This window comes from Glandiceps talaboti, chromosome 14 (assembly GCF_964340395.1).
Source record: "Glandiceps talaboti chromosome 14, keGlaTala1.1, whole genome shotgun sequence".
Lineage (NCBI taxonomy): Eukaryota > Metazoa > Hemichordata > Enteropneusta > Spengelidae > Glandiceps > Glandiceps talaboti.
This window is the reverse complement of record NC_135562.1, coordinates 13,141,058-13,166,267: the sequence shown is the minus strand read 5'-3', so window position 1 is coordinate 13,166,267 and position 25,210 is coordinate 13,141,058. Positions and strand designations below refer to the sequence as shown.

At 35.7% G+C, this 25,210-nt stretch overlaps 2 protein-coding genes across 2 annotated transcripts in view; one reads left to right on the top strand and one right to left on the bottom strand.

Moving 5' to 3' along the window:
- The window catches only part of LOC144445438 (uncharacterized), a 37,314-nt gene extending 36,468 nt beyond the window's left edge, over positions 1-846 (top strand). The window contains exon 5 of the mRNA XM_078134983.1: positions 832-846. The gene's annotated coding sequence lies outside the window, so the exon portion shown is untranslated. The remainder of the gene's footprint in view (positions 1-831) is intronic.
- Positions 1-8,165, bottom strand: part of LOC144445437 (nuclear receptor-binding protein-like) — a 32,397-nt gene extending 24,232 nt beyond the window's left edge. The window contains exons 1-2 of the mRNA XM_078134982.1: positions 7,933-8,165; positions 840-962 (exon numbers count right to left, since the gene is read on the bottom strand). Of these exons, the coding sequence (XP_077991108.1) occupies positions 840-962; positions 7,933-8,046 (237 nt within the window). The 5' untranslated portion in view covers positions 8,047-8,165. The remainder of the gene's footprint in view (positions 1-839; positions 963-7,932) is intronic.
- Positions 8,166-25,210: the final 17,045 nt, after the last annotated feature.

Genomic DNA, 25,210 nt, shown 5'->3' with positions numbered 1-25,210 from the left:
CTTCGTCCATACATCCCTAGATACATTCCCATTAAATTTCAGCCCAATCTGCTCAGTAGTTTTAGAATTATAGATTTTTAACCAAAAAGACACATTTTTAGCCCTAATTTGCATATCACTGATGGAATCATCCCGTCATGAACAAATCTTACTTTACACCCCCTTAAGAATGTTCCCACCAAATTTCGCACCAATCTGCCCAGTAGTTTCTGAGTTTAAGTTTTTTGACCAAAAATCACATTTTTTGACCCAAATCACACACCTGTGATGCGATCATTTTGATTTGAACAATTTCCCAACTAGACACCCAAAGTAATGGACCCACCAAATATCGTGGCAATCGGTTCAGCGGTTTTTGACTTTAAGTTGTTTACACACACACACACATCCACACACACACACACACACACACACAGACAGACAGACGCCGGGCGATCCCTATAGCACTACTGAACAAGTTCAGTTGTGCTAAAAATCAACTGATAATTGTAACTGAAAGAGCTCGCTCGGCTAAATCTGACTTTCAAGCATAGAAGAGAAATTTGAACCCCGAACGAATCTGAAGATTTTCAGATAATACTAATAGATAGAATATCACTTTCACATCCTTGCCTCAAAGATTTTCCAACTGACAGAGGAAATATGTCAAAAGAAAAATTCACAAAAATATGGAAAATAATGGTGAATATGAACATTATGACTATTTCAGGCACCACAGAACAATGATGTAAATACATGCAAGCAAAGTCATGATGTTGAACAAAAAGAAAATAAATCCTGTATTTTCTGTTTGAATCAATGTAATCCTTTTCGTCCTCCATTTACATGCAGATACTTACCTCTTGAGCTTTAAAATTGCGTCGTTCAGAAAACTGGACTTCATTCCAGACTACTTCTACACCCTCTTCTGTATCCATCGCCAAGTAGGCAACATCTATACCAGGTACATCACGTTGTGTTACCTACAATGTAAACATCAAACAACAAATTATAAGATATCTGCATTAGCACTAAGTTATCTTTCTTTATGGTACGCCTCCAGGTTATGCTAATTTGTATTCTGTCTTAGTATGAAATATATGTACTGTTATTAAGATACGCTATACTTACAAATGTAGGCCTAAAAAAATTGTGTGGTTCCGATTCTGCTCAATTGTAGTCTATAGTTGGGGTAGATAGATTTTTTATTTTATTTTTTTTCATATTTATCTTTTTTATGTGTGAGTGTCAATTTCAATTAGTTATGTTTCTGTTGTTTTCCATATACATGTAGTCTCCATGTTATTGGTTTCTTCTCATCAGATGTACAGCCATTAGATTGGAAGAACAGTTTTATATTGTCTTTTTAAGTTGTCAGTTTCCACATCCACTATTTCTCTCGAGACTTCACAATTTTCGTGATTTTATTTTTTTTTCTTGAATATTATGAAAAAAAAAGTTTCAGGGCAGCAGTGAAAAACAAGGTGGGGGTCAAGTAACCAGAACCAAACAATTGTGTTTTTTTTTAGACTTTATTAGGAAACTTAAACACTTTTTATTAAGATGATATATATTTATACACTCTGTTATAAAGAGATCTTTATATTGTAGAATAGTATCCTCTTAATTATTATAGCATACTCAAGCCAAGTTATTGTCTTTGAACAGAAAATATGGATTATATACCCCGGTTATTCTACAAATGTACATTGCGACAACCTGTGTCTACATCATCAGTTTTGGAATGCTCAAAATATGACACGAGTAAATAAGTTACAAATCATCATTACGTTCACTGATTTTTCATTAATTATGCTTGAGGAGGTATAATTTATTCATCCTCCAATATTTTACTTATTCAGCCAGAAAATATTTATAAATCTAAGGGTCCATCACTACAAGTCCCTAGATGAGTAGTAACAAGGCTCCCTTAGGTCACTCATATTTTCCATATTTTGAACAAAGAAAAATATTGGCGAATAATATCTAAATACACAAACTGATTAGAAGACATACAGTCTTTAGACTTACTGACTGACTCATATCACTGTGCAGATGTGTACAGACTGATAATTGTAACATATTGAACCATTTCTATGTACTCAATCTGATTACAATCTGAGCAAGGCTCCTTTTTGCTGTACATGTTGTACATTGTATATACCTTATTCCCATCTATGTGTACTTTACTTGTCCTTTGAGACTATTTTTTCTCTATACACAGGGTCACCCTGTTTGATCAGATTTTAACCAGATTACATGTATGTGCTAAACAGTATGTACTAAACTAAATTTAGCCAATTTGATGTGACACTGATGCACACAATGAATTTGTCACAGGCAATCAAGTCAGTGTGTATGGTTTTTCTGTTAAAATGTATACTTTTTTTTTTTAAAGTAAGTAAATAAATACATACATACATACATACATACATACATACATACATACATACATACATACATACATACATACATACATACATACATACAAATATTTACTATATACATTAACATTTTTTTTAAAACCATAACCTTGATTTGAGTGCCTGTACAATTACTAGTGACACACCAAAATTTGATGTTCCTCTATCTCTTACTATGTGGTGACTCACAAGGAATCACAGTTTTTGACTCGCGACAAGTTTGGTTATCATTAGAGAGCACATTACTACTAGTGGTACTAAACATCATGGGGAATGTGCACAAAGGAAAATTCTTTTAAGAGCAAGATTGTCACAAAGTTGTCATTTTTTAGTTAAACAACACAGTCCAGTAAATCTCCATTGAATAGTATCGAGAGGTTGATTTGATAAAAGTATAGCGGTTGACGATTACGTTAGTCTAGTTCCTGTATGGTATCTTTAAATTACGATTTACACTTCCACTCAAAGACCATGTTGGCATCCAGATTACGGTTGCATTTGACCAGACAGTCACACGGGACTCAAATGTAACAGGACTCAAATTTAACTTTTACAAAAATTCCATGTCATCTTTCCTTACAAGGTTCACAGAGTACATGTACATGTATGCAGTGAATACTAAAATCATCTGTGGAAAAAAAACTCAGTAGTTTGAAATTACTTTTCATGCAGTGCACGATGTGATCAGATGGCATTCCTTTTATTGTTCATTTTAAATACCCATGTCAACGTTCATAAATTTGTGAGTGGTAATTGAAATTGCCTGAAATCTGTTTGGATTTTTAAAGATGTGTGCAGTCTCCCTATTCAAAGCATTGATTTGATTTGTTAGGATAGTCTCTGTGATTGAATGACTAAGTCATAATCTATATTATTTTTGGCCTAGAGTCCAGTCGTGACTTTTTTGCTGGTAAAACAAAATTAGAAAAATTAAGCAGTAATACATAACTAGAAGGGAAACCATGAATCATCGGTCTGCCAGTAGATACTGGTACATGTACATGTAACGTGGTTGAAACCATATTACATAAACACAAGTTTTTGAAAGGTAGGCGAAAAGAAATTTGGAATAGCCAGTTGTTTTTGCCTGCCACTTTCCCTTCTTAAAGATCAAGTCATTGGTCCACTTTTACTAATACATTATATAAGCAAAAGCAATGCCTCGATCTTTGAAGGTAGCTCTTATCTACATCTCTGTGAACTTCCTATCCTTTCATTTTCAGGGAGTTAGTCTATCATGTATATCAGAGTACACCCTGAAAACGGTAGATGGGTAGATGGGATGTCATGCATTGCTTGTTAGTAGATATTAATTTAGTCCAGTCCAGTTTTCAGATGAAGTCTGGGCCCAATTCTATAGTACTATTAGTAACATAGTCCTGCTGTGTACTATATGATTATAAGCTGTGCACAAAACTAGAACCTACATGTGTACATTTATGGCATGTCAGTACTGTACAGGCTCACCATGTAACATTTAATAATGTACAGATCCAGTCCCAAAGTTTTACATTACCACAATCCGATCTTTCAAAGTTTCATTCAGAGAGCAATCTTATTCTTTTTCTACTATTTCTAGATAATTACGTTGCTTGTTAGCAGAGATCAATTTAGTCCTACTTGCAGATGAAGTCTGGACCTAATTCTAAAGTAGTCCTTCTTTGTCCTCTGATTACAAGCTGTGCACACACCTAGAACCTAGACCAGCACTGTGTAGACTGGCCAATAACAAAATAATGAACAGACCCAGCAGTCACGTTTTAAACTTAATCACTATGCTTAGAACTCAAATCTTTTATTTTCAGGGGGAAACATTCTTCTTATTCTAGGTAATTGAGTTACTTGTTAGCAAGGATTAATTAGCTGACAATCATGTTGTTACATCCAATGCCACGTGAACACATACAAATGCACCCACATCATACCTGACCAGGCCTGGACTATAAGAATTCTCTGAAGTCTATGTACAGGTGTACACATACCCCACATACTTCATTACATAACACTGTTTTTAGGTATTACAAAGGGTACACAGGCATCACAAATACAATGTAGATTTCTACTCCAAACTCCAACACTACATATATACATACACTTTCACATAAACATTATTTCCTTATTTCTTATGAACTATTATTACTCTAGTTTATATATTTATTTGTTTGTTTTAGCACCAAACATTTGTTGCAGAAAATCCAATGAAGAAATGTAGTTTTCTTAAACGGATGCAATAAAGACTCTATTTTATTCTATATACATAACCTAGACTATATCTACCCATCAGTGGTATTGAATCTCATACTAAGAGACCTTGAGATTCAATGCCACAGACAGTACTAGACTAATAGTGACCAAAGATACTGGTACATGTACTCACGAACTTAATTTTTTCAGAACTGACCAAATAAAACAGAAACGACATTACATTCTAAACTGTACACCTTTTACTTGTGTTTCAATTCAAATTATATTCTAGACTAGAGGCTATCTGTGGTTTCAAAAGAGATATCCTGATATTGAAAACCACAGATAATATGATCTCATGTGTATGCTATTCCTGTATCTATCATCCCACATAGTAACATCATTCATCACGTGTATAGTGAATCATCTACATGTGCAAACCATGAAAACACAATACAGCTTTACAGGAGTCTCCTAACTGTCAGCATTCATGTCTTGACGATAACAACATGTAGGCCTATAGAGTAAAAAAAAAAGGAACTATTTTTCATTTTTCTAATTTTTGTTTTTAGCTCTTCTTCCTCCATGTACTAGTCTGTAAGGTACACCGTGACGGCGTGCCCTCACACATCGGTCATCGGTCAACGTGTGAGAGGTGACCGGTGATGGTTGAACAACATGATGTATCTCTCAGGCTATCCATGTGCTAGTCTGTAAGGTAAATGTACATGTACACAGTGACAGGCACCCTCACACATCAGTCAGCATGTGAGAGGAGGCCGGTGATGGTGGAACGACAAGGTGTATCTCACAGTCTATCCATGTACATGTACCGTGACACCGATTTTTACACAGACACTGCTTGCACTCATTCAGTCTGTACCAATTTCAAATCATTCACATCTTTCCATTTTTTCTTCTGAAATACGACATCTTGGATTCCAGGTTATTAATTTTGTAAATTTAGTTACATGGACAAATGAAAACGTTGGTATGCACCTGGTTCCGAAAGACTTAATACAAGTATCATATCATGTGCCTAAGGCTACTGATGATGAAAATCACTGTATAATCAATAATCTTTCTTTTTTTAAATTTTCTGGCGAAACAATTTTTTTAAGGGAAAGGATAAAAATCTTATCGAACAAGGACAAATAAACAATTTCATTTGTAAAAAAAAAAAATCAGACAAAACAAAATCAAGATCATTATATATCATATCAAAGTAATGTACAGCTAAAAAAGGCTAATAGCCTATGACCTGATCAATGTCAAATTGTTCACAAAAAAATCAATCACCAACACACATCATTAGCAACAAAGTGTGTGTGTGTGTGTGTGTGTGTGTGTGTGTGTGTGAATTAGTTCATTGAGTGTTCATCAGAAAGTCTGAGTGGTTTTTTTTTTATTGTTTTTTTGTTTTTTTTTGCAGAGTTCAAAATAGTAATAACTTGGTAATAATAAAATATATATACAACTTTGAACTGTGAGTTGGTATACAAGATACTGTAAATGTTGATTAGTGATTAACAACACTGGGGTCTGTTATTAGTCATTCCAATATGTGTCTAGACTGTGAATGAAATTTTAATGAACATTGTGAAATTTAATTTTTCAACTGATGTAATTCCATAACTAATATACAATGTGATTACAGTGCATGTAGTACAGTTATTACTGACAATTTTGTTGCTTGTTCACTTGACATGTACAAATCTGCAAGTCAACATTACGGGGGGGGGGGGGGGGGGGGGGGGGGGTTATTATAGACTGGCTAGTGACTGTCTAGCTGTACCAAAGACATATAATTTTGTCAGGTCAAAATGATTTATAAAAAAAAACAAGTGTTCCCTCTGTACATACTCTGGGTGTACATTGTATATATAATGTATATTGTATGGGATAAGAGCACAACAAATTTTACTACATCACACATGACATTTTTAAAATGCACATCAGTGGCATATTGAGGGGAGATGAGTGCAAATGGTATATTTGTTTCCCGATGAAAATATGTCTGATGAAATGTTGCAGCAGTATGTTTAATAATTATGAGTGTATGAGAAATTCAATGTTAATACCGGTTTACATGCAACTGAGATGTTGGATTCTGTCTCCAATGTCTAAGCATGAGGGTATACTGACACTGTACATGTATACCTCCATGGTCTATACATGCGCTATGCACTCATTTCCAATAAACCTATTAGCACTTGGACGCCCCTTACATTTTCCATCATCACAGTACTTACAGAGTAACTTACAGTTTATGTAATATTTATATCAATGATTCTGATTGAAGTGTGTAAACAGGAGAAATATCCCTGCCCTCTGTATATTTGTTAATATAAGTCAATTAACTATGCAAGGATAATGAAGTGACTGTGTCGCTATTTTGGCAATGTTCCCAGAGTATACTCAAGTATGATGTACTGTGTACTGTAATATGCATGTATGCAGATCGATCGATCTTGTTAAACGCTAAAGCCCTATAAAAATATATCACAGCGTAAAATCGCTTCTTTAGTTCGAAGTATGGGCCTGAAATGTTTATCTGGCTAATATAATACCTCAAAATCACACCGTTTCCAATTCCTAGGGTATGTGTATACTGCACAATGTCAAAGGAACATAATGTAAACATATCGAATCGTCAACAGCTGTGAAAAGTGACGATCGAAATCGTACGCTCTGAAAGGCGTGTTTTTGGCACTATGTCTTTGTACTTGGGCCCCACTCTTACAAGACATCGGACAAACGCAGCTCCTGTTCTTTGTTCAACGCGTGGTTATCAAGATACTGGACTGTGTTGGAGTGTTTTAGTCAACAATGGGTGTCTTTCATTGGCGAAACGGTCATGCGGTCGACGCTAACATGATGTACAGCTATAGCTACACCGCTGTAGACGTGTAGTGTAGGTCAAAATGGCGGAGAAGTTCGACTTTTGAAAAATAGTTGTTGTACTGAAAAAATATCACTAATTTGATAATAATTCACTTTTTTAGTAACAAAGAAGAAAGTTTTAACACGCTCTGGTTCATTTTTGACTAAATTTTGACAGCATCAACACCAACAACATCACGAAAGTACATACATGCCCATTGACTGGGGGAAGTCAGCCAACTCAACAGACAAATATCGTCAATCCCCCCATCATGTTCACGAATGCCGTTCAGCTGACTTCCCTATAAATGCTACAGTTTCTGAATGACCAAATTCCATAGTAAATACTGTCGCTTACGCAATGTCATTTAGTCATCTACACCCAAAGTTCAGTCACTAAAAGATAGCGACAACGCTGGGGAGGGACCCCAACACAACAGTCTGTGATTCAATCGTGCCCTACCTCTTCCCGTCTCTTTTGCCAACGACCGCACGGACTTTCTTCCAAAACTTCACATTCATCTTCGCTCTCATCACCGCTGTCCTTAACTGTTCTGTCTTCTGATTCACTCGACATATTGCTAAGCCGGGTGATACCCAGCAGAAAGTCCAAAATCACAGGAATATGCCACGCATTCAAATATTGGGACGAAGGCCTTTTCAATGAAGTCTTTTTCAAAACACTGAACACAACTGCAGACGTAACGACCCAGCGGAAATGAAAAGTACGCATGCGCAATTTCAAAGGGCCAGGCCGACCGTGATTTTCAGTTGCATAGTGAAAGTTGGGAGTATAATATATATATATATATATATATATATATATATATATATATATATATATATATATATATATATATATATATATATATATATATATATATATATATATATTGTTCTGTTGTCATCTGTGGTCTGATTTTAAGTTCGAGTTGCGTGTAATAATTGGTTTAGAAACTTTCTTAATTTGTCCAGGTGGTGGTGTACGTATAACTTATATGTTTGTTTCTTATTAGGTTTTGTCTTTCGGTGAACTTGTCCGGAAAAGTGGCTACAATTTTGTTTTAAGAGAGTGTTAGATAGTAGCAATGTTTATGTACAGTGTGTTTATTCATGTATGTACCAATGATTCTCTCAAGTGCAGGCACTGGAGAGATATTCTTTACTGATTACTGCCATTACTTGTTTATGGGTGTTAGCCTGTCTCTTTTTCCGTGGATAGTTTAGTTTTAAGGATTTACATCAGTATTATTTCATTCCTTGTGTATTTTTTTAATATGGGCCTAGAGCCTGATCAAAACAATAAACAATAAATAAATATATATATATATATATATATATATATATATATATATATATATATATATATATATATATATACTAATTCAGTGTATATATATATAATACCACATATCAATATATGTGTGTAAATAATGTCATTCGTTCGTCATTTTGAATAGAGTACCACCGATCAGTATATAGTCAGAACAGGAATTATATATATATATATATATATATATATATATATATATATATATATATATATATATATATGTCCACGTGTCCCTGACAGAAACAAACACATGAAACAGGAATATATGTGCTTGTAACGATAGTATATGGAAATCGGTATTTCCTAGACAACCAAGAATTATAATCAATGGTTGCCTAGGGGGAGGGGGGTCAAATCCACTTACAACTAGGCAAGAAACAATTTGATAAATACCAACCGGGGGTCACATCAGTTTTAAAGCAACACGCTGTGCAATTTCATTTATATTGAACACAACAACCACTGAATTCACAGGACCGGACAGCACTAAAAAGAATTCTGGATATACGTGTATCGACTGTCAAACAGCAATGTGGTCTACGGATGTCGAAAAAAACGGGCATATGTTATATATTTTGGCGACAGAGAAAATGACACGATCTACACTCGAATGTAGAATGTCGTATCACCATACAACATAAAAAATAAGACACCCCAATTAATTAAATCTATTTACATTCACTATTGAAACAGTGCCACTCACTTATTATGCGTTAGTCTAGTTCCTGACGAAGTCGACCGATTCCTAATTATACACTACGTTATACACTACTTTCATTGCAAAGTTTACAGAGTATTAAAAACTTTTATTTTCAGGGAAAGTTGTCCCCTGTATATGTGTACATGCATTTTACCGTAAATTGTATGACTTACTCTATGCTGAGCCTACCTTTAGATTCGAAGGACTAGCCCTACTACGCTATTTGCCATCCTAACTGACATTATATTTTTATTTTGAATATCGCTGACAGGTACGTAGGCTACAAATGACTACAAAGATTGCAAATCAATTTTGACACAAAGTTTTACAAAGAAACAGAGAAGAAATATCACTGCACTGGAAGGTCTCGATGTATGATTTTTTTGTAGACGTTGATAAAATATGCAATTTGGCATTCTAAAGTTGGCTAATTTGCCAGGCTCTTCCGGTGTATAATGAACTTGAATTTGAAAAAAAGGCTCTCCAATTTTCCGACATTTTGCGAATTGGCCAGCGGGGCAGTGGAAACATACACACTGCGCATTGCCTTAATTACGACGACAAAACTAGTGCACCATGCAAGACATCATTGCAAATTTTGAGTTAAAACACTGACGAGCAGTAAACATAAAACCTCGTGTTCTCGGTCCAAGAAAGTTCAGTACACATGAACAACCACGCCTTCGACGCGATGTCGTCGAGACAGTAGGACGCCCTCTATGACGCATTGTAACTGATATGTGAGTGTATTCAGACATCATAGTTCATACCTGTGTGCATAATAAGTAATACACATAATGACAAAAATGTGTTTTAAGGAATGCAAGGAAATTTAATTCGTGTCTGAATACACAGTTTATAGACAACTAGCTGCCTGCTGAATTGCCAACTTAGGAATCGGCATTTCTACCCACAAGGTTTTTTTTCTTTTCTTTTTTACGATAAGATGTACAATGAAGGAAACTCTCTCAAATATTTGAAATGAAATGAAATGAAATGAAATGAAAGAAACAAAATGAAATGAAACTGACAAAAGAAAATTGACAGGCGTATGAGTGGAACCTGTGGTATACACCCAGACTTTGATGACAAACTACATTGTTCTTGAACCATGCATTCCATAACTGTTTACACAAGGACATCAAGTCAATGCTCACATGACTAGAGGAGTAATTCAGCTAATCCTAATGATGTAATTATTACGTAAAAATGTTTGGTGGCTGTTAACGTGTTTGTTTGTTTATTCATTTGTTTGTTTGTTTGTTTGTCTGTTTGTTTTGGGGTTTTTTGGCTCTTCTCCATATATGCTTACAAATTTACGAATATAAAGCCTTATTTTGTTTCGGTTACACGACCCCACACACACACACACACACGCGCGCGCGCGCACACACACACACACACACACACACACACACACACACACACACGTGGTGACCTCTGATACATAACTTGAGCTGCGTATAATTTGAAATTACTAGATCATTTATTACCCCCCTCCCCCATTTTTTGGAACATTTCAATCATTTCAATCCCCATATTGGTCGATATGCTAATTTTTGTAACAAGAAATAAAAACAATTTTTTTTTTCAAGTTGTATGGAAATCAGTTCCAGATGGTACCACATCAGGGTTAAAATGATAAGCTATGTCAGTCATGTATATATATTATATGTATACGTTAACCACCATTCTCGCAAACCAGAGTTCTGAGCGTTTCCGTAAAGAGGCTGCAAGGTGCTAACTCACACATGGCCATACAACGTTTTTAGTTCTCCAGCTGGCCATGAGAGGGCGTCATTAAATACTCAGGCTGGGCGATGAATTTGAAGGTATCTCTGCGCAGGTTTGAGCACCAATTTGTCATTGCAATGACATATTTACGACTTATTCATAATTAAACGCCCCATAAGCTTATAATGTATTACTAATTTGAAGGTGTATATATATTTTTTAGTTTATACTGACGCAAACCTTTGTCCTTCGACAAATGACATAGAAGGCGAAATATTTTGTTTCCTTTCTAAATAAATACACATCTCTGAAATAATCCCCTTCTGACATTTTCAGCAGATAGTCCTAGGCGAAATTATATTATCGCTTTCTGATTGGCAAACAAAATTTGTCGCGCATTTTACATGTAAACATCACGTTATTACGCATTCAAATATACAGAGAGAGGCACACGAGAATAGAAGTATACCTGGAGTGTAACCATGGCAACCGTTGAATTAGAGCGATGTGCGTACAAGATCATGCTACGACAGACAATGTGATTATCTATGAATGTTTGCGCATCTTCCCATAGCTTCTACTGTCGTATTGTTATCCTAACACGTGCCTCCCCCTATTGTGTTTCAGATTTCTGACATATCGTCACTTGCAAATGGCATCGAGGTCAGATAAAGCAAATCGGCGATGACGTCATCCTCACAATAGGTGTGCCTCTCACCTTGTTCGCCATCTTGAAAGTGAATTTGATTCTGAATAGTTACATTACGTAATATATTTGCGTTGTCATTACAAAGTGGATTTATGAAGATCGGAACGACCGAACGATCGCGATCGCTACCCGTGTGTGCAGTGTGCCACGTCGATGTCACCGTAACCTAGGTTGGACCACAGTTACTTGTTCAGGTACGGTTGGACACCAATAGTACGATCACTACCAAGGTAATCGTGGTTATGACGGATGAGTAACGGACGAGATCTGTTTTTTTCAGCACGTCGATTTTTGAAAGACAATGGATGACAATCTGTGACAGCATACAACTCGTTACGTGCTACCTGTTCCAGGGAAAAAACATTACACGATTTTATATCACTGCTGCTTAACGAAGAAACTATTCCCAGGCCTCCTTTCTCTCCAAGATAAGTGTACGCATGGTCACTGATTACTTAACAATGAAGACTCTACAGAAAATTGTGGTGCTTTTGGCTATTTTGGTTGTAGGCAGTATTGTCTATGTCAGCGTACAGATCGGTATGCTTGATGCGGTGTTTACACATCAAGGCCAAACGGGTGATCGGCAAATAGGAGCTCCACGTGTGAAATTTGTTCGTGCAGACAACAGTTTGTTAAATGACGGAGAAAAAGACCGGGAAGGGAAAATATTGAAGAAAATCAATGAATTAATTAAACCTATGAACGTTGCAGACAACACCCATATAAACAATAGCTTTAATGGCGGAGAAACGAAAGTTGTTAATCCTCAGAATGGAGTTCGTCTACCACTGCAACACTACGGTGCAAGTGCCAAAAATGGTCGGTGCTTCCTCGACAAACAGATGACTTGCGAAGCGGTATATTCACGTGTTTATGAATGTCTGTCAGGAAAGATAGTAGGCCGTGAACCACTTCCAAATTTCTACCTGCAAGACGAGATCGATTATTTCACATACCGGGAAGCTAGCATAGGATTTGTTCATCTCCCCAAAGCTGGAGGTACGTCAGTTGAAGACATCTTATCGGAGTTTAAAAGGAGACGATGGCAACATATGCATGTCTTACACTGCACCCACTTCTTTCGGGCTGCAACCACGCATTTTAACACGAACGATAATATACTTTTTACCTCCAAGCGAACTTTTGGACTCCACAATTTTGTGAATCCTTCTCGCCCATTCCTGTATTTAGCGTGGTTTCGAAATCCCATATCTCGGATTATTTCTGCGTACTATTACATCAAAAAGACGCAGCCATCGTTTCATAAACTATATGTTAAATATGTTTTAAATACTGACAATTTGACCGAATGTATACAGGAGTCGAAACATAATATTTTCACAGAGTTTGATAATTTCGCTGTTCGACTTCTGCAATTCGGGGATTATCCGATTATCGACACGACGTTCGAAGATTGCTGCGGTGCGTACATCGACGGACTTACCAAGGTACCAGAAGTGAAAGAGGAGCACTACTTGATTGCTAAACACAACTTGGAAACAAAAATGGCGTTTGTGGGTGTCTTAGAAGAGTTCAAACTATCTCAAGACATGCTTTGTTACATGTTAAACATACCGTGTCCTCGGGAAGAAATACACGTTAATGCCAACAAGCATGTGCATGACTTAACCGACTTCGAGAAGGAGGAACTGATGAAAAGAAATCACTGGGACATAAAACTTTATGAAGATGCTAAACAAATTTACGAAAAACAGAAAACTAGGTACTTAGAATTAACTAGTGAAAAGAAAACAGAGGTGATTCATTAATTACTCTGTAGTACTTGCGACATCAATCGTCGTAAACCGCTATAAACCTCTTTACGGCAATTCTACATAACATCCAACTTTGAGGAGTGCATTCTCGCCAGTCATAGCACAGGGTAAAGGACCAATGATCAATTTTGTACTCGCGATTTTCCGGATTTCTAATATTATTTTCTGTACATTCCAAATAAAGTTTTAAATACTGTTTCCTCTTACTGTTTTTTTCTTCTATTTCCTACCTGATATCAATGTCTTATCTGAGTTTATCAGCTTTGCATTAATTAGTAGCTTGCTAGAACAAACTCACTATTTGCCCAAATTAACGCATTATGCCGTGAGTGTAAACATCTACTGATCCGACTAAATGGTAATCCGTGTATTACCATTTAGTCGGATCAGTAGATGTTTACACTCACGGTATAATGCGTTAATTTGGGCAAATAGTGAGTTTGTTCTAGCAAGCTACTAATTAATGCAAAGCTGATAAACTCAGATAAGACATTGATATTAGGTAGGAAATAGAAAAAAAAACAGTAAGAGGAAACAGTATTTAAAACTTTATTTGAAATGTACAGAAAATAATATTAGAAATCCGGAAAATCGCGAGTACAAAATTGATCATTGGTCCTTTACCCTGTGGTCATAGTACATTTCTCCCATCACAATAATAAACTTGGGGACATGATTAAAACTGACATAAAAGTCAAGTTTTTACGACAAGGGGGTACTACTAGTAATTACTAGTAAATATTTTTCGCTGTGTCACCGAAAATGTTCTCTGGCTTGCTTGTGAGAATGTCATCGTGATTAAGACCGAAAGTGATAGACCGCTTTCTTCACAGCCGTATAAGAGGATTAGAGTCTGACCTTTGACCTTTTCACAAAATGTTAGCGATATGCCAATCATGTAGTATTAGTATAACCTTTTGTATCTCTATATTCTGACTATAGCTTTCTATGCACTATACCACAGTGCGTTACTTCTAAGAGTGCGTAACAACAAGGAGATTAATTATCTGGGAAGATTTTTTTTGATAGACTCTACTCCAAACCATGTTTTCCTGACTACATGTTCGTTTTGATTTTTTTATTCAGTATTTATGATTAACCTCATACATATTTTTCGTTGGAAAGTTACATTTTGAAGTTGTTTCAAAATGAAGCAAATCGGTTTACTCATATGACCAACACCTTGACATTCACCCAGTGCTTTACTTCGTTTGGAGTCACGTGTGTTGTGGGGGGGGGGGGGTGAGATTTTTTTTGCCAATTTTGTTTCTGCCCAAAGCTCCCTGATTAGTTTCACTGAAGTAACCATTATATTTGAAAACTCGAAAATTGCAATATAGGTGAGAAATACATATTGAGGTCTATTTGGATTTGTGAATAATGGAAAAAATTGTACTACTGTAAAAATTTTGAACTTGGAAAAAGAAACAAGATAAAACAAGATAAACTAAGTAATATGGAACTTGCAATCCAGATTGAGCATGCTCAGATGCAAAGGACTATGGGATTATCTGTGGTTATCGTAATACCTAATGTGGATACCAATAAAAAAACCCACAATGGTCAGGGTAAACCATGACATGATATTTCGTGGTTGCAAACAATGTAACAGCAATGTTTACAATACCAATTCATTCGTATTTATTATCACATTTCCCACGATACAACATTCAACATGGCGGGTTTGCAAGTTCCCTATTACAAGTAATCAGTACGTCACATCCGGTTTGTACTGTACATACAACTTCATATAGAACTGTTGATTCCCCAAATATTGAAACATCATTTCGTATAAACAGAACTGACTACCTGTGTTTACTTGTGATTACAAGTAATTACTTAGATTTTACAGTACACAAGTATTCACCACGTCATGTCCAATCTGCACATGCACGTGACATGTTGCTTCCCCAGATATTAAAACGTCACCATTTGTATGCATATTATTAGATGAACAATTTGATTACAAGTGATTGTGTTTACTCCTGAGTTTGTTTAGTATTTTACAAATCATTTTCGAGTGTACGAAAACAAACTTTTTTTTTCACAATTCTTTCCTTCGTTAGAGTTACAAATACGGGCTTGGTTTATATGTTGTTTCAATTTTGTTGTTGTTGTTGTTGTTGTTGTTGTTGTTGTTGTTGTTTCAATTAGACAACAAAGTAAAGTTGCGGGTGTTTTATTAAGGGGCACAAGTTGAATTTATACGTGCTTAGGAGTAGTTTTACTGCATATTTAAAACCTAGGTATACCTTACAAACGAACAGATGACGTAATTTATGATACGTATCAAAAAATGTTCAGGAAATCCCTACTATGCAATCAACTGTTCTAACAATTCCAGAATACTATCATAATATTAGAGAAGACATGCTTCGACATTAATATTATACTGGAATGTAGGTGTTTTCACTTAGAGTAAAAAGTTTATAAACTCAGCTTGTGCCCCTTTAATCTGAAATGAACACCAATTTCTCGTTCATAACTACTTTTAATAATATTCCGTAAATATCGCCTTAATAATTTATGTACATCAGACAAATTATTGAAACTCCTCAGGGTTGTCTAATATAGGACATTTATTAGAGTAAATAATACGTACTGTTTACGTTGCCGTACAGAATGGTGGTGACATAGATATACTCTCAGTAAGTTAGGGGGTCTACAGGCTCTTTCTGAAATTTCATTATGAATCATAATCTTCAATCAGAATATCATATCAATAACATTAATAATCTTTATTTCTACTGGATAGTTGTTTAAGTATATAAATACTTATCTCCCAAGAAGTCCAGTGAGGACCATCCCTCATGGGTTCAGTGTTAATGCAGGAGGAAACCGGGGTACCCGGGAAAAACCTGAGTTGTTCAGTAGAGTCAAACTGAACGATACTCTTCTTACTTACAGCGTGGTAAATTTAATAAAACCCCGAATGGGTTAGAACCCTGACCACAGTGGTAAGAGGCAAGTGGTTTAACCACTTGGTCACAGACAACCCGACAATCAAGAGAGTATGAACATGCATATGCGACATTTCACTGCACTGTATGTATTTATGTTGGTTGAATATGTTAAATATTTTTCAAGTTGTCTATGTTAATTAATTTCAACTAGGTGTAGGTTAATTGTGTTTAGACCTACCGTGGTATCGAACCATGCGTCGTTTAATGACTGTACATGTCTCGGTGGCTTCGGTTGAATTTGAAATTTCATCTCAGGACTTCATTGAGTTAGAAGTAAAGAGAAATCTTGAGATTCAAAACCACGGATAGTACTCGACTTATAAATACGTAAGCGTTTTGATTGAAAATCAATAAATGTATTGTAGAAATAAATGTGAACTTTATAAAATATGAAGTCGAGTGATCTGTCGTATTCTGTATGATATAAATGTGTGTAGTTAAAATTGCAGAGGATTGGAACGAGGTTACAAAACTGTTTGGCGAAGGTGCAGAGTAATAAATGTTATTATACCAAAAAGATACTACGCCAAAGAGCTTTAAGAAATTGAAATTGCCAAATCATCGAATACTAAACGGCCACCTTGTCTGCAAGGTTACGATATGAAGGGGCGCCCTCACTCATCGGTCAATCTTTTTTTTAATGTATAAAGTTGTCTGATAACAAAAAACTGCCGGACAACAACCAAAAAATCCCGCAAAAACGCCTTTCCTTGATCTGGAGTCATACAATAATAGCTGAAAAAGTGATATATACCGCATGTATGATTTACTATGTTAGGAACTAATACAAAATATAATATCAGAAGATCATCAATGTATAAGGGTACTATATACTTATATTCTGGTACTAGTGTGTCCAAAATTAGCAGAGTTTTTACAAATTCAACCAAAGCATATTCGTTCGTTATGTATAAAGGGAACAATGTGAGCGTGGGGAGTACCTTTATAGATGCAGTTGCTTTAATGCTGAGGGGACCTGACTCAGAAAAGTTATTTTCACCATTATATTTTTACACTGCAAACAACTCTAAATTAGCTTTATTACTATAAACATTGACATATCTGGTTTTAATTTTAGAAGACGTCTTCTATGCAATTCGTAGGGCGCGCGCGGCATTATGGAGAAAAGACATATTTAAACACATCGCTTTTATTTTACTTCAAATGCGGATTCGGAGACGAAATAGGGTCCAAAACTTTGTTTATACCAGTTGAAAACTAAATACATGTAAAACTAGTTAATATATCCAGAAGTGAAATATTGGCTGCATGAAACGTTATGCAATGTTACTAAAGGAAACTTGTAATTCTGTTTATCTGCTTGTCAATGATTTATATTTGCGAGTGCATACACTACAAAACATGCTGATATTGTTAAAATTACGAACTCAGTAACTCAGTAGTGTGTTGTCACGGTGGCAGCATTACGTCGTATGAGGGCATGATTTACATTTTTCCTCTTCAGTGACGAAAGAATTTCGAATCACCGATTCATAGTACTGGATTGACGTCAAGCCAAGGTAATTGTATTGGCGATATACCAGGGCCGTAGCCTGACCAAATTGCCAAGGGGGCAGAACTTTGTCTTGGTGCATTTAAAATTTAGAAAAGAGCTAATTTACATAAATGTGCATGCAATTTACATAATATATATTTTAGCATATGCAATTAAATATCATATGTAAGGTCAGAAAACATAAATAATGCTTGTCAACGGGTAACCTAACCCATCACATTGGGTAAGTAGGTCGATTTCATTTTTTCACAATGCTTGACAAGGATAAAACAAACCATATATAATGACAGCAAAATATTTCAGGTCGAGTTTAGATAGAACTTATTCAGTCATCTTGATACCATCTAATGCAATTTGTCTGCATAGCTACAGTTAGGAAATGTACCCAATTTACGGTTATACAAATGGTGTAGTTCCTCGCACCCTCTCTTCTCAAAAATGTTAAGCCCCGCCAATTGAAACTCAAGCATTATTTTAGCCACCCCTTCTCAGGCTTCTGTCACCTACACTACAGTGGAGATATAAAATCATATGGTACAATGATGCATTGGAAGGAGTCAACTCCAAAGGTGAAAAAAAAAATGAAAATAAGACATTGTAGGAGGCCATTTAGTGGCATAAAATATCAAACCATAGACATAATAAAATGCCAGAATTGAAACAATTATGCTATGTATTACATATTATCTGGAAGTGTATTTTGTAGTGGCAAAGTTGAAAGATATTATGCGGATGTGCTTATGGTACATGACTTCTCCTGAAGTTTAATTTCGTTCCAACAAATCCCGAATAAAGAGTAAAACATTTCAAGACTTTCAGACTTTTGATGGCCCAATGGTCGTAAACTTTTGTTCAATTCTTTTTTAGTGCACATTGGATATTTAATCTCAATTCATGCTTGTATGCAACATCAGAGCCAAGTAAACCACTGTATAAGATATTATATAATTTGGAATAGACTCAAATGTATATTGTTACATGTGTACTATTCAGAAAATATAAAGAAATATCCTTAATTTTGAAAAGAAAATGCGAAGCCCGCATGAGGATATATTGCCCATCACCAGAAAAACATATATGGGTAGGTTCAACTGCTTTTTCATTCTCTTCTGGCCTAATGTCGAAAAGATGTCACATTCAAAGTAAAAAAAATGGATGGTGCTTTCTCAAATAAGTAACACAACAAAATAATAATTTTCTTTACTCAACTCCCAAACCTGTTATGGCCTCATTTATGTTGGAGCCCAAGGTAAACTCAGTGAATTCTCCTTGTCATTATCATTATAAGGGGAACTGGAGTTTGGATTTTGATGTCGAAGGTACAGCTCTGTTTACAAATTCAGGGCCATTCTTTCCATAGCAAATTGTCGCTTCAAAATGAATTGTGGAATAACGCTAGTGTCAGTGTGCAATGAGATAATTATATCAAACAACATTTTAACCAAAGACAACGTCGAACACAATTATTGAAAGAAATATCTTCAAATAGTGGATCTTAAACTGCGTACCTAGTTTAATAGTTTTCAGGGCCACCAAATATTCCAAAAAGAGATCTGCCGTTTTATCAGCATGAAATCTTTTAATATAAGGAACAAGATGTAAATGAGATCGAGCGCATCTTCGGAGTCACGAGTCACTGCATGCAGCATAGCAGGCGACCTCACGTTGAACGACTTTTTCCGTCTTTTTTTTTTTGAGTTTCACTCGCTGACATTATAATTGCGACTTGCTATCTTCAAATGAAGGAGACTTTCAAGACTACTGTTACTCGCAGAAAATACACAGTGCATGTGCGCACTTCTTTTGTACTTTCCCGCGCAACAAAAATTCAAGTTGCTGCGAAATGTTACAATTTTTAATTTTTTCAAAGTTATTAAAGCCAGCGTACAATAGCGATATAAGATACATATTATCAAGGAGTCAGTGTACAGTCACTTTAGTGAACTATCCATTGAAATCGCGCATGCTAGGAATCGTCACGTAAACAACGATTAATGGCATCGCTATGTATTCAAAAAGTAGCTTTATTTCTTTCTTTTTTTTCCAAAATCTGGAGGGGGGGGGGCAGCTGCCCCCCCCCCCCCCCAGGTTACGGTACTGTATACTGTAGTTCATCGTTTGCAGCATACCGTAGAGGTTTCTTAAATTATTATTATTACCACGTTATAGTGTTTCATTGATGGGACATTACAGCTAAAATGATGTAGGCTTGGTGTTTCACTCATGGGACATTACAGCTAAAATGATGTAGGCTTGGTGTTTCACTCACAGGACATTACAGCTAAAATGATGTAGGCTTGGTGTTTCACTCATGGGACATTAGTACAGCTAAAATGATGTAGGCTTGGTGTTTCACTAATGGGACATTACAGCTAAAATGATGTAGGCTTGGTGTTTCACTAATGGGACATTACAGCTAAAATGATGTAGGCTTGGTGTTTCACTCATGGGATATTAGTACAGCTAAAATGATGTAGGCTTGGTGTTTCACTCATGGGATATTAGTACAGCTAAAATGATGTAGGCTTGGTGTTTCATTAATGGGACATTACAGCTAAAATGATGTAGGCTTGGTGTTTCACTCATGGGACATTACATCTTACCAGCCAGAATGAATAATTTCTGCAATCGATATCTGACACTCGAATACGCATTATCATCATTAAGTGTATTTTTTGTGTGAATTAGCTTGTACAGATCCAGTCAGGGTCGGACCTGAAGGTTTTTTTTCTTCTGAATTACGTTTCTTCCTTTAAACACGAGAATTACTTTTTTGTTTATAGCTTGACAATGTAGTCGTCAAGACAACCAAACGAATAATTCCATGACATCATTTTAGAGTGAAACCAAACATTATGAATCAGACACCAGGATAGGGTCCAGAAAGTAACAGTAATATATATATATATATATATATATATATATATATATATATATATATATATATATATATATATATATATATATATATATATATATATATATATATATATATATATATATATATATATATATATATATATATATATATAAGCTTATGACACCAGCGATTTTAAGTAGACCCACCCAATATTGCAAAGGCTAACCCAAGGGTAGGTAACGTGCACTTCCCTGAGTGCAACATGTGTTATTATTTGTTTACACCGACGGTCAATGACTCTGGTGAGTGGTCGGCATAATAAAAGTAATCCCACTTGTCAAATAAACAATGTTGGAAAAACTGTTAGGAAGAAAAAAGATTATATTTCATGGCCTATATATTTATATTAAAGTTATATAAGCGATCGTTAGACGACTAAATAAATTGGATCCCATTTTAGTGGTCTGACGATCGCTCGAAGTGTGAAACTTTGAGTAATGACTTATAACATCCTTATTCTTTTGAATTGAGTCTATAATGCTCTGTTACTAATATTTACATCTAGCACTGTTCTCTCCAGCGAGACACTTACATCCATATGAATATATGTATTGCGCACACTAAGTTTAAGTTTATTTATTTTCTAAAGCGCCTTTCCTATTTAAAATATTCCAAAGCGCTGCACATAAAATACAAAAACATAAATAAGGTGAATGCTACAAAAACAAGTATACCGTTAAGACCCTTAAAATGTCAAATGTTAAAAGGATAGTGAATGGTCATTAAAATTATAGACTGAGACTACTCAGCGGCAGAACATGACGTACGTATTAGAATAACCAGGGTATAACTTCCATAATTTTGGTTCAAACGCGTTCAGCTTGGCTTGCGTGAGGTATAATGTTCTTATAAGATTTAGTTCACTTGCCGATTTGGCATTACATGTACATATAATACTGTTTCATCGATCTTTGCCAACATTCCTTGATATTCACAGCTGTTTCCGCTATAACATTTGCGATGTTGACTCGTTCCTTCATATAGTAATGCATGAAATTATGTATTTTATATACAATATTTCCTACTTGGAATAACTACGGAATTCAGTCGTGATAATTTCAGAAAATGATGGATTTCACCAGTATGTATAAAGTAAAGTCGCGCCGTCGTAGCTGAATTACTAGTAATCTGTAAACGTGTCACGTGATTAAAATGGTCCGTAGCTATAGCTAGCTCCGCACAGGTCTGTGTATATATAGACTAACATGAGATGGGTTGATAACTTGGTACTGCGATTGATAGTTTTCTGAATCAAAGCAGCCTCTAGTCTAGAAGTTATACGTGTGGGCTCGTTTTCTATACGATGTCGCTCTCCATGTATTAAGATATATCATGGCATATCGAATATTCTGTGCAATCCGTGCTATTTCGATGGGAGGAATGAGATGCTACAAAATCCCATTTGGACAATTAGAATCAGAATTACAATCACAGTTTAGCTTTCATAATTCACACTTCATGGTCACAGTATCATTTAAAGGCTTTCGTAAAAGGGAGAGCGAAGCAAATGTGAATTACAAGATATTACAATATTGTAATATGGAGGTGGTACATCTTTTATCATTCCAGACAAGGCTTAATTGGTTGTTTATCTAGCTATAGACTGAGGGGGTGTTTCGGAAAAAAACCCTAACTATTTCGATTCATTCAAATGACATATCTCAGATACATAGACGAAGAGAAAACATTTTGATCGTGAGGTCATGATTTATTTAAGCGGATACGTGGGTATGATCGAAACTGTCATGGCTGTTTATAGTCAGGTTTACTACTGAAATGACGTGTTGTAACGACTACCATGCCAGTGGGAGGGAGAGTTTCTCTTTTAACGACGTATATGAAAATAGCATGTAGTTGTGAGGGGTGGACCATTTGATATCCTGGGGGGGGGCTTGGAAGAGTGGTGGATAGTCATTATTGTCCCCCCCACCTGCTTGCCTGTGAATCATTTTGCTCTCCTTCGCCTATGCTAGCAACTTTTTTTTCTTTCCTTCTTTGAGATATCCGGATTTTTTTACACCTATGTTGAACACCTACTTTTGTTGCCACAATTTTCTACTTGGTTTTCGCACAGGGTAATACAGAGAGTAAAAAGATGCTGTTCTATCACACACAGATTACATTTAGGAAACTAAATAAAGACTATTTCAATGCATGTTTGATTTTGAAATTGACAATTTTATGCCATGGTATAATGCCACACTGAAAATGCAAATCGTAGAAAGAGGGGAAGGGGACTCCGAAATGCATCAACGTTAAATACGTGAATGACATTGCGTTTACCATGTAACCAGCTATGGGTTGTTAGATCAAGTTTGTTAATAAGTGGAAATATTTTTCCAAGCTGGTCCAGACTTGATTTTTAATAATTGGTTTGAAGGTCAGTTAACCACGTGACCAGTATGTCAAGGTTATTGACCCTAGTATTAGTATGAATTAGCATTGGCGATACGTCCGCAGGCCGATACTTAGTTGACCCTTCTTTTAAGACGTTTCACACTGGCTGTTGGGGTCCTTCATCATTCGCAGTTCTGTCTAACGAGACAGTGTTCCCGATTGCTTTTGTTTGGCTTAAAATTGAATTTTGTTCATCAAGCAGAGATGCGAGTATTAATATAAATTATGATCAGCATGGCTTTTTTCAGCCTGGCTTTTAGAGGCAGAATACTTCAGTTTAGTTGTGACAAGTATGTCTTTAAGATTTTTTGTTTCTTTTCTGTGCTATGATTGGCGTGGTCGGGTAGAGTTGGTTCAAGGTTACATTATTTTCTAGCAGTTCCCAATGTTTTGTTAATGCGTCTTTCAGTTTAGACGCTTTGATGTTGGGACTATATGTTGTCTTGAGGACTAGAGAAATCTCTTGAGTTGGTGTCCGATTTTGGAGATAAGTCTCCCTATTATCATAGTAGAAAGAGGTGGAAAGGGACTCCGAACACCATCAATGTTAGATACGTGTAGAACCATAGACCCTCCACCCTGCGTGGATGGTCTATAGTAACATTAAAGTATATAGTGTATGTTGCAGATATAACAACATTGATGGGAAGACATGAGAATAAATTTTCAAAGAATGTAAGTAAATATGTCTAGCAACATAAACATTGCAGAAAATTTAATTGTACTGTCTACAGTTGGGCTAATACACCATTGGCGCTTTCATTGAATTTTTTGATGTTTTCCAGTATTTTTTGACAAACATTAGTCTAGCCACAACAGTTGGTTTTGTTGAAGAGTTGTTGTTGTTTTTAGTTAAAAGTTAAATTTAATTTCCCAAGAATGCATAATTGCCAATCAATGTTACTTTTGAACACCACATGTGTGTAAAACATGTTATGATAATTGTCTTTGTTTCTGATCGTTTATTGTCTTATCAGATTTTCACTTTTTTTTTTGTACAGACGTGAGTGTAAATAATTCTAAGTTATTGTTCCTTTAACTTGAAACTGTGTTGGGTTGAATTGTAATCACACTAGAGCTACTTCCAGAATATTTTTGGATGTTGTGCATCATATCCCTGCCAAGAATTTTTTTCCTAGCAGCAATCTCCGTCTTTTTTTTCATCACCCACTTATATCCGTATTTTTTTTCAAGCAAATCCATTAGGCGTGTTTTTTTCCTATCCAAATCTTCCAAGCCCCCCCCCGGATATCAAATGGTCCATCCCTAAGTGAAGGTCAAAGTATACGAACGATGCACTTCTTTTTCCCCTTTTATCTGTGATTATTGCAACATTTACAGTCGGTTGCCTAATTTGTGTAATTTAAAAAGCACCGGCCAGACATACTGTGACAGGCCTAGGACCGGCCACTAGCTACTAGTACTACCTAGGCCCTTAATATGCCTTCACAAAATGCATTTTAGAGTTCGAAATATTATCTATCATAAGAATGTATTTCATGGGGTAGTAATATAAAAAGTAACTAAAATTTTGCAGCGAATAAATAATTTCAATATCAAAATTTTTAATATAAAATAATATATCCAATTATAGCTTCATATCACTATTGAGGGCGCCGACATTCACTTGCTGGAATTTGATGTAACCTTTGACCTTGCCTTTGTATGTGGAACCGAGGCTTAGACTGCGG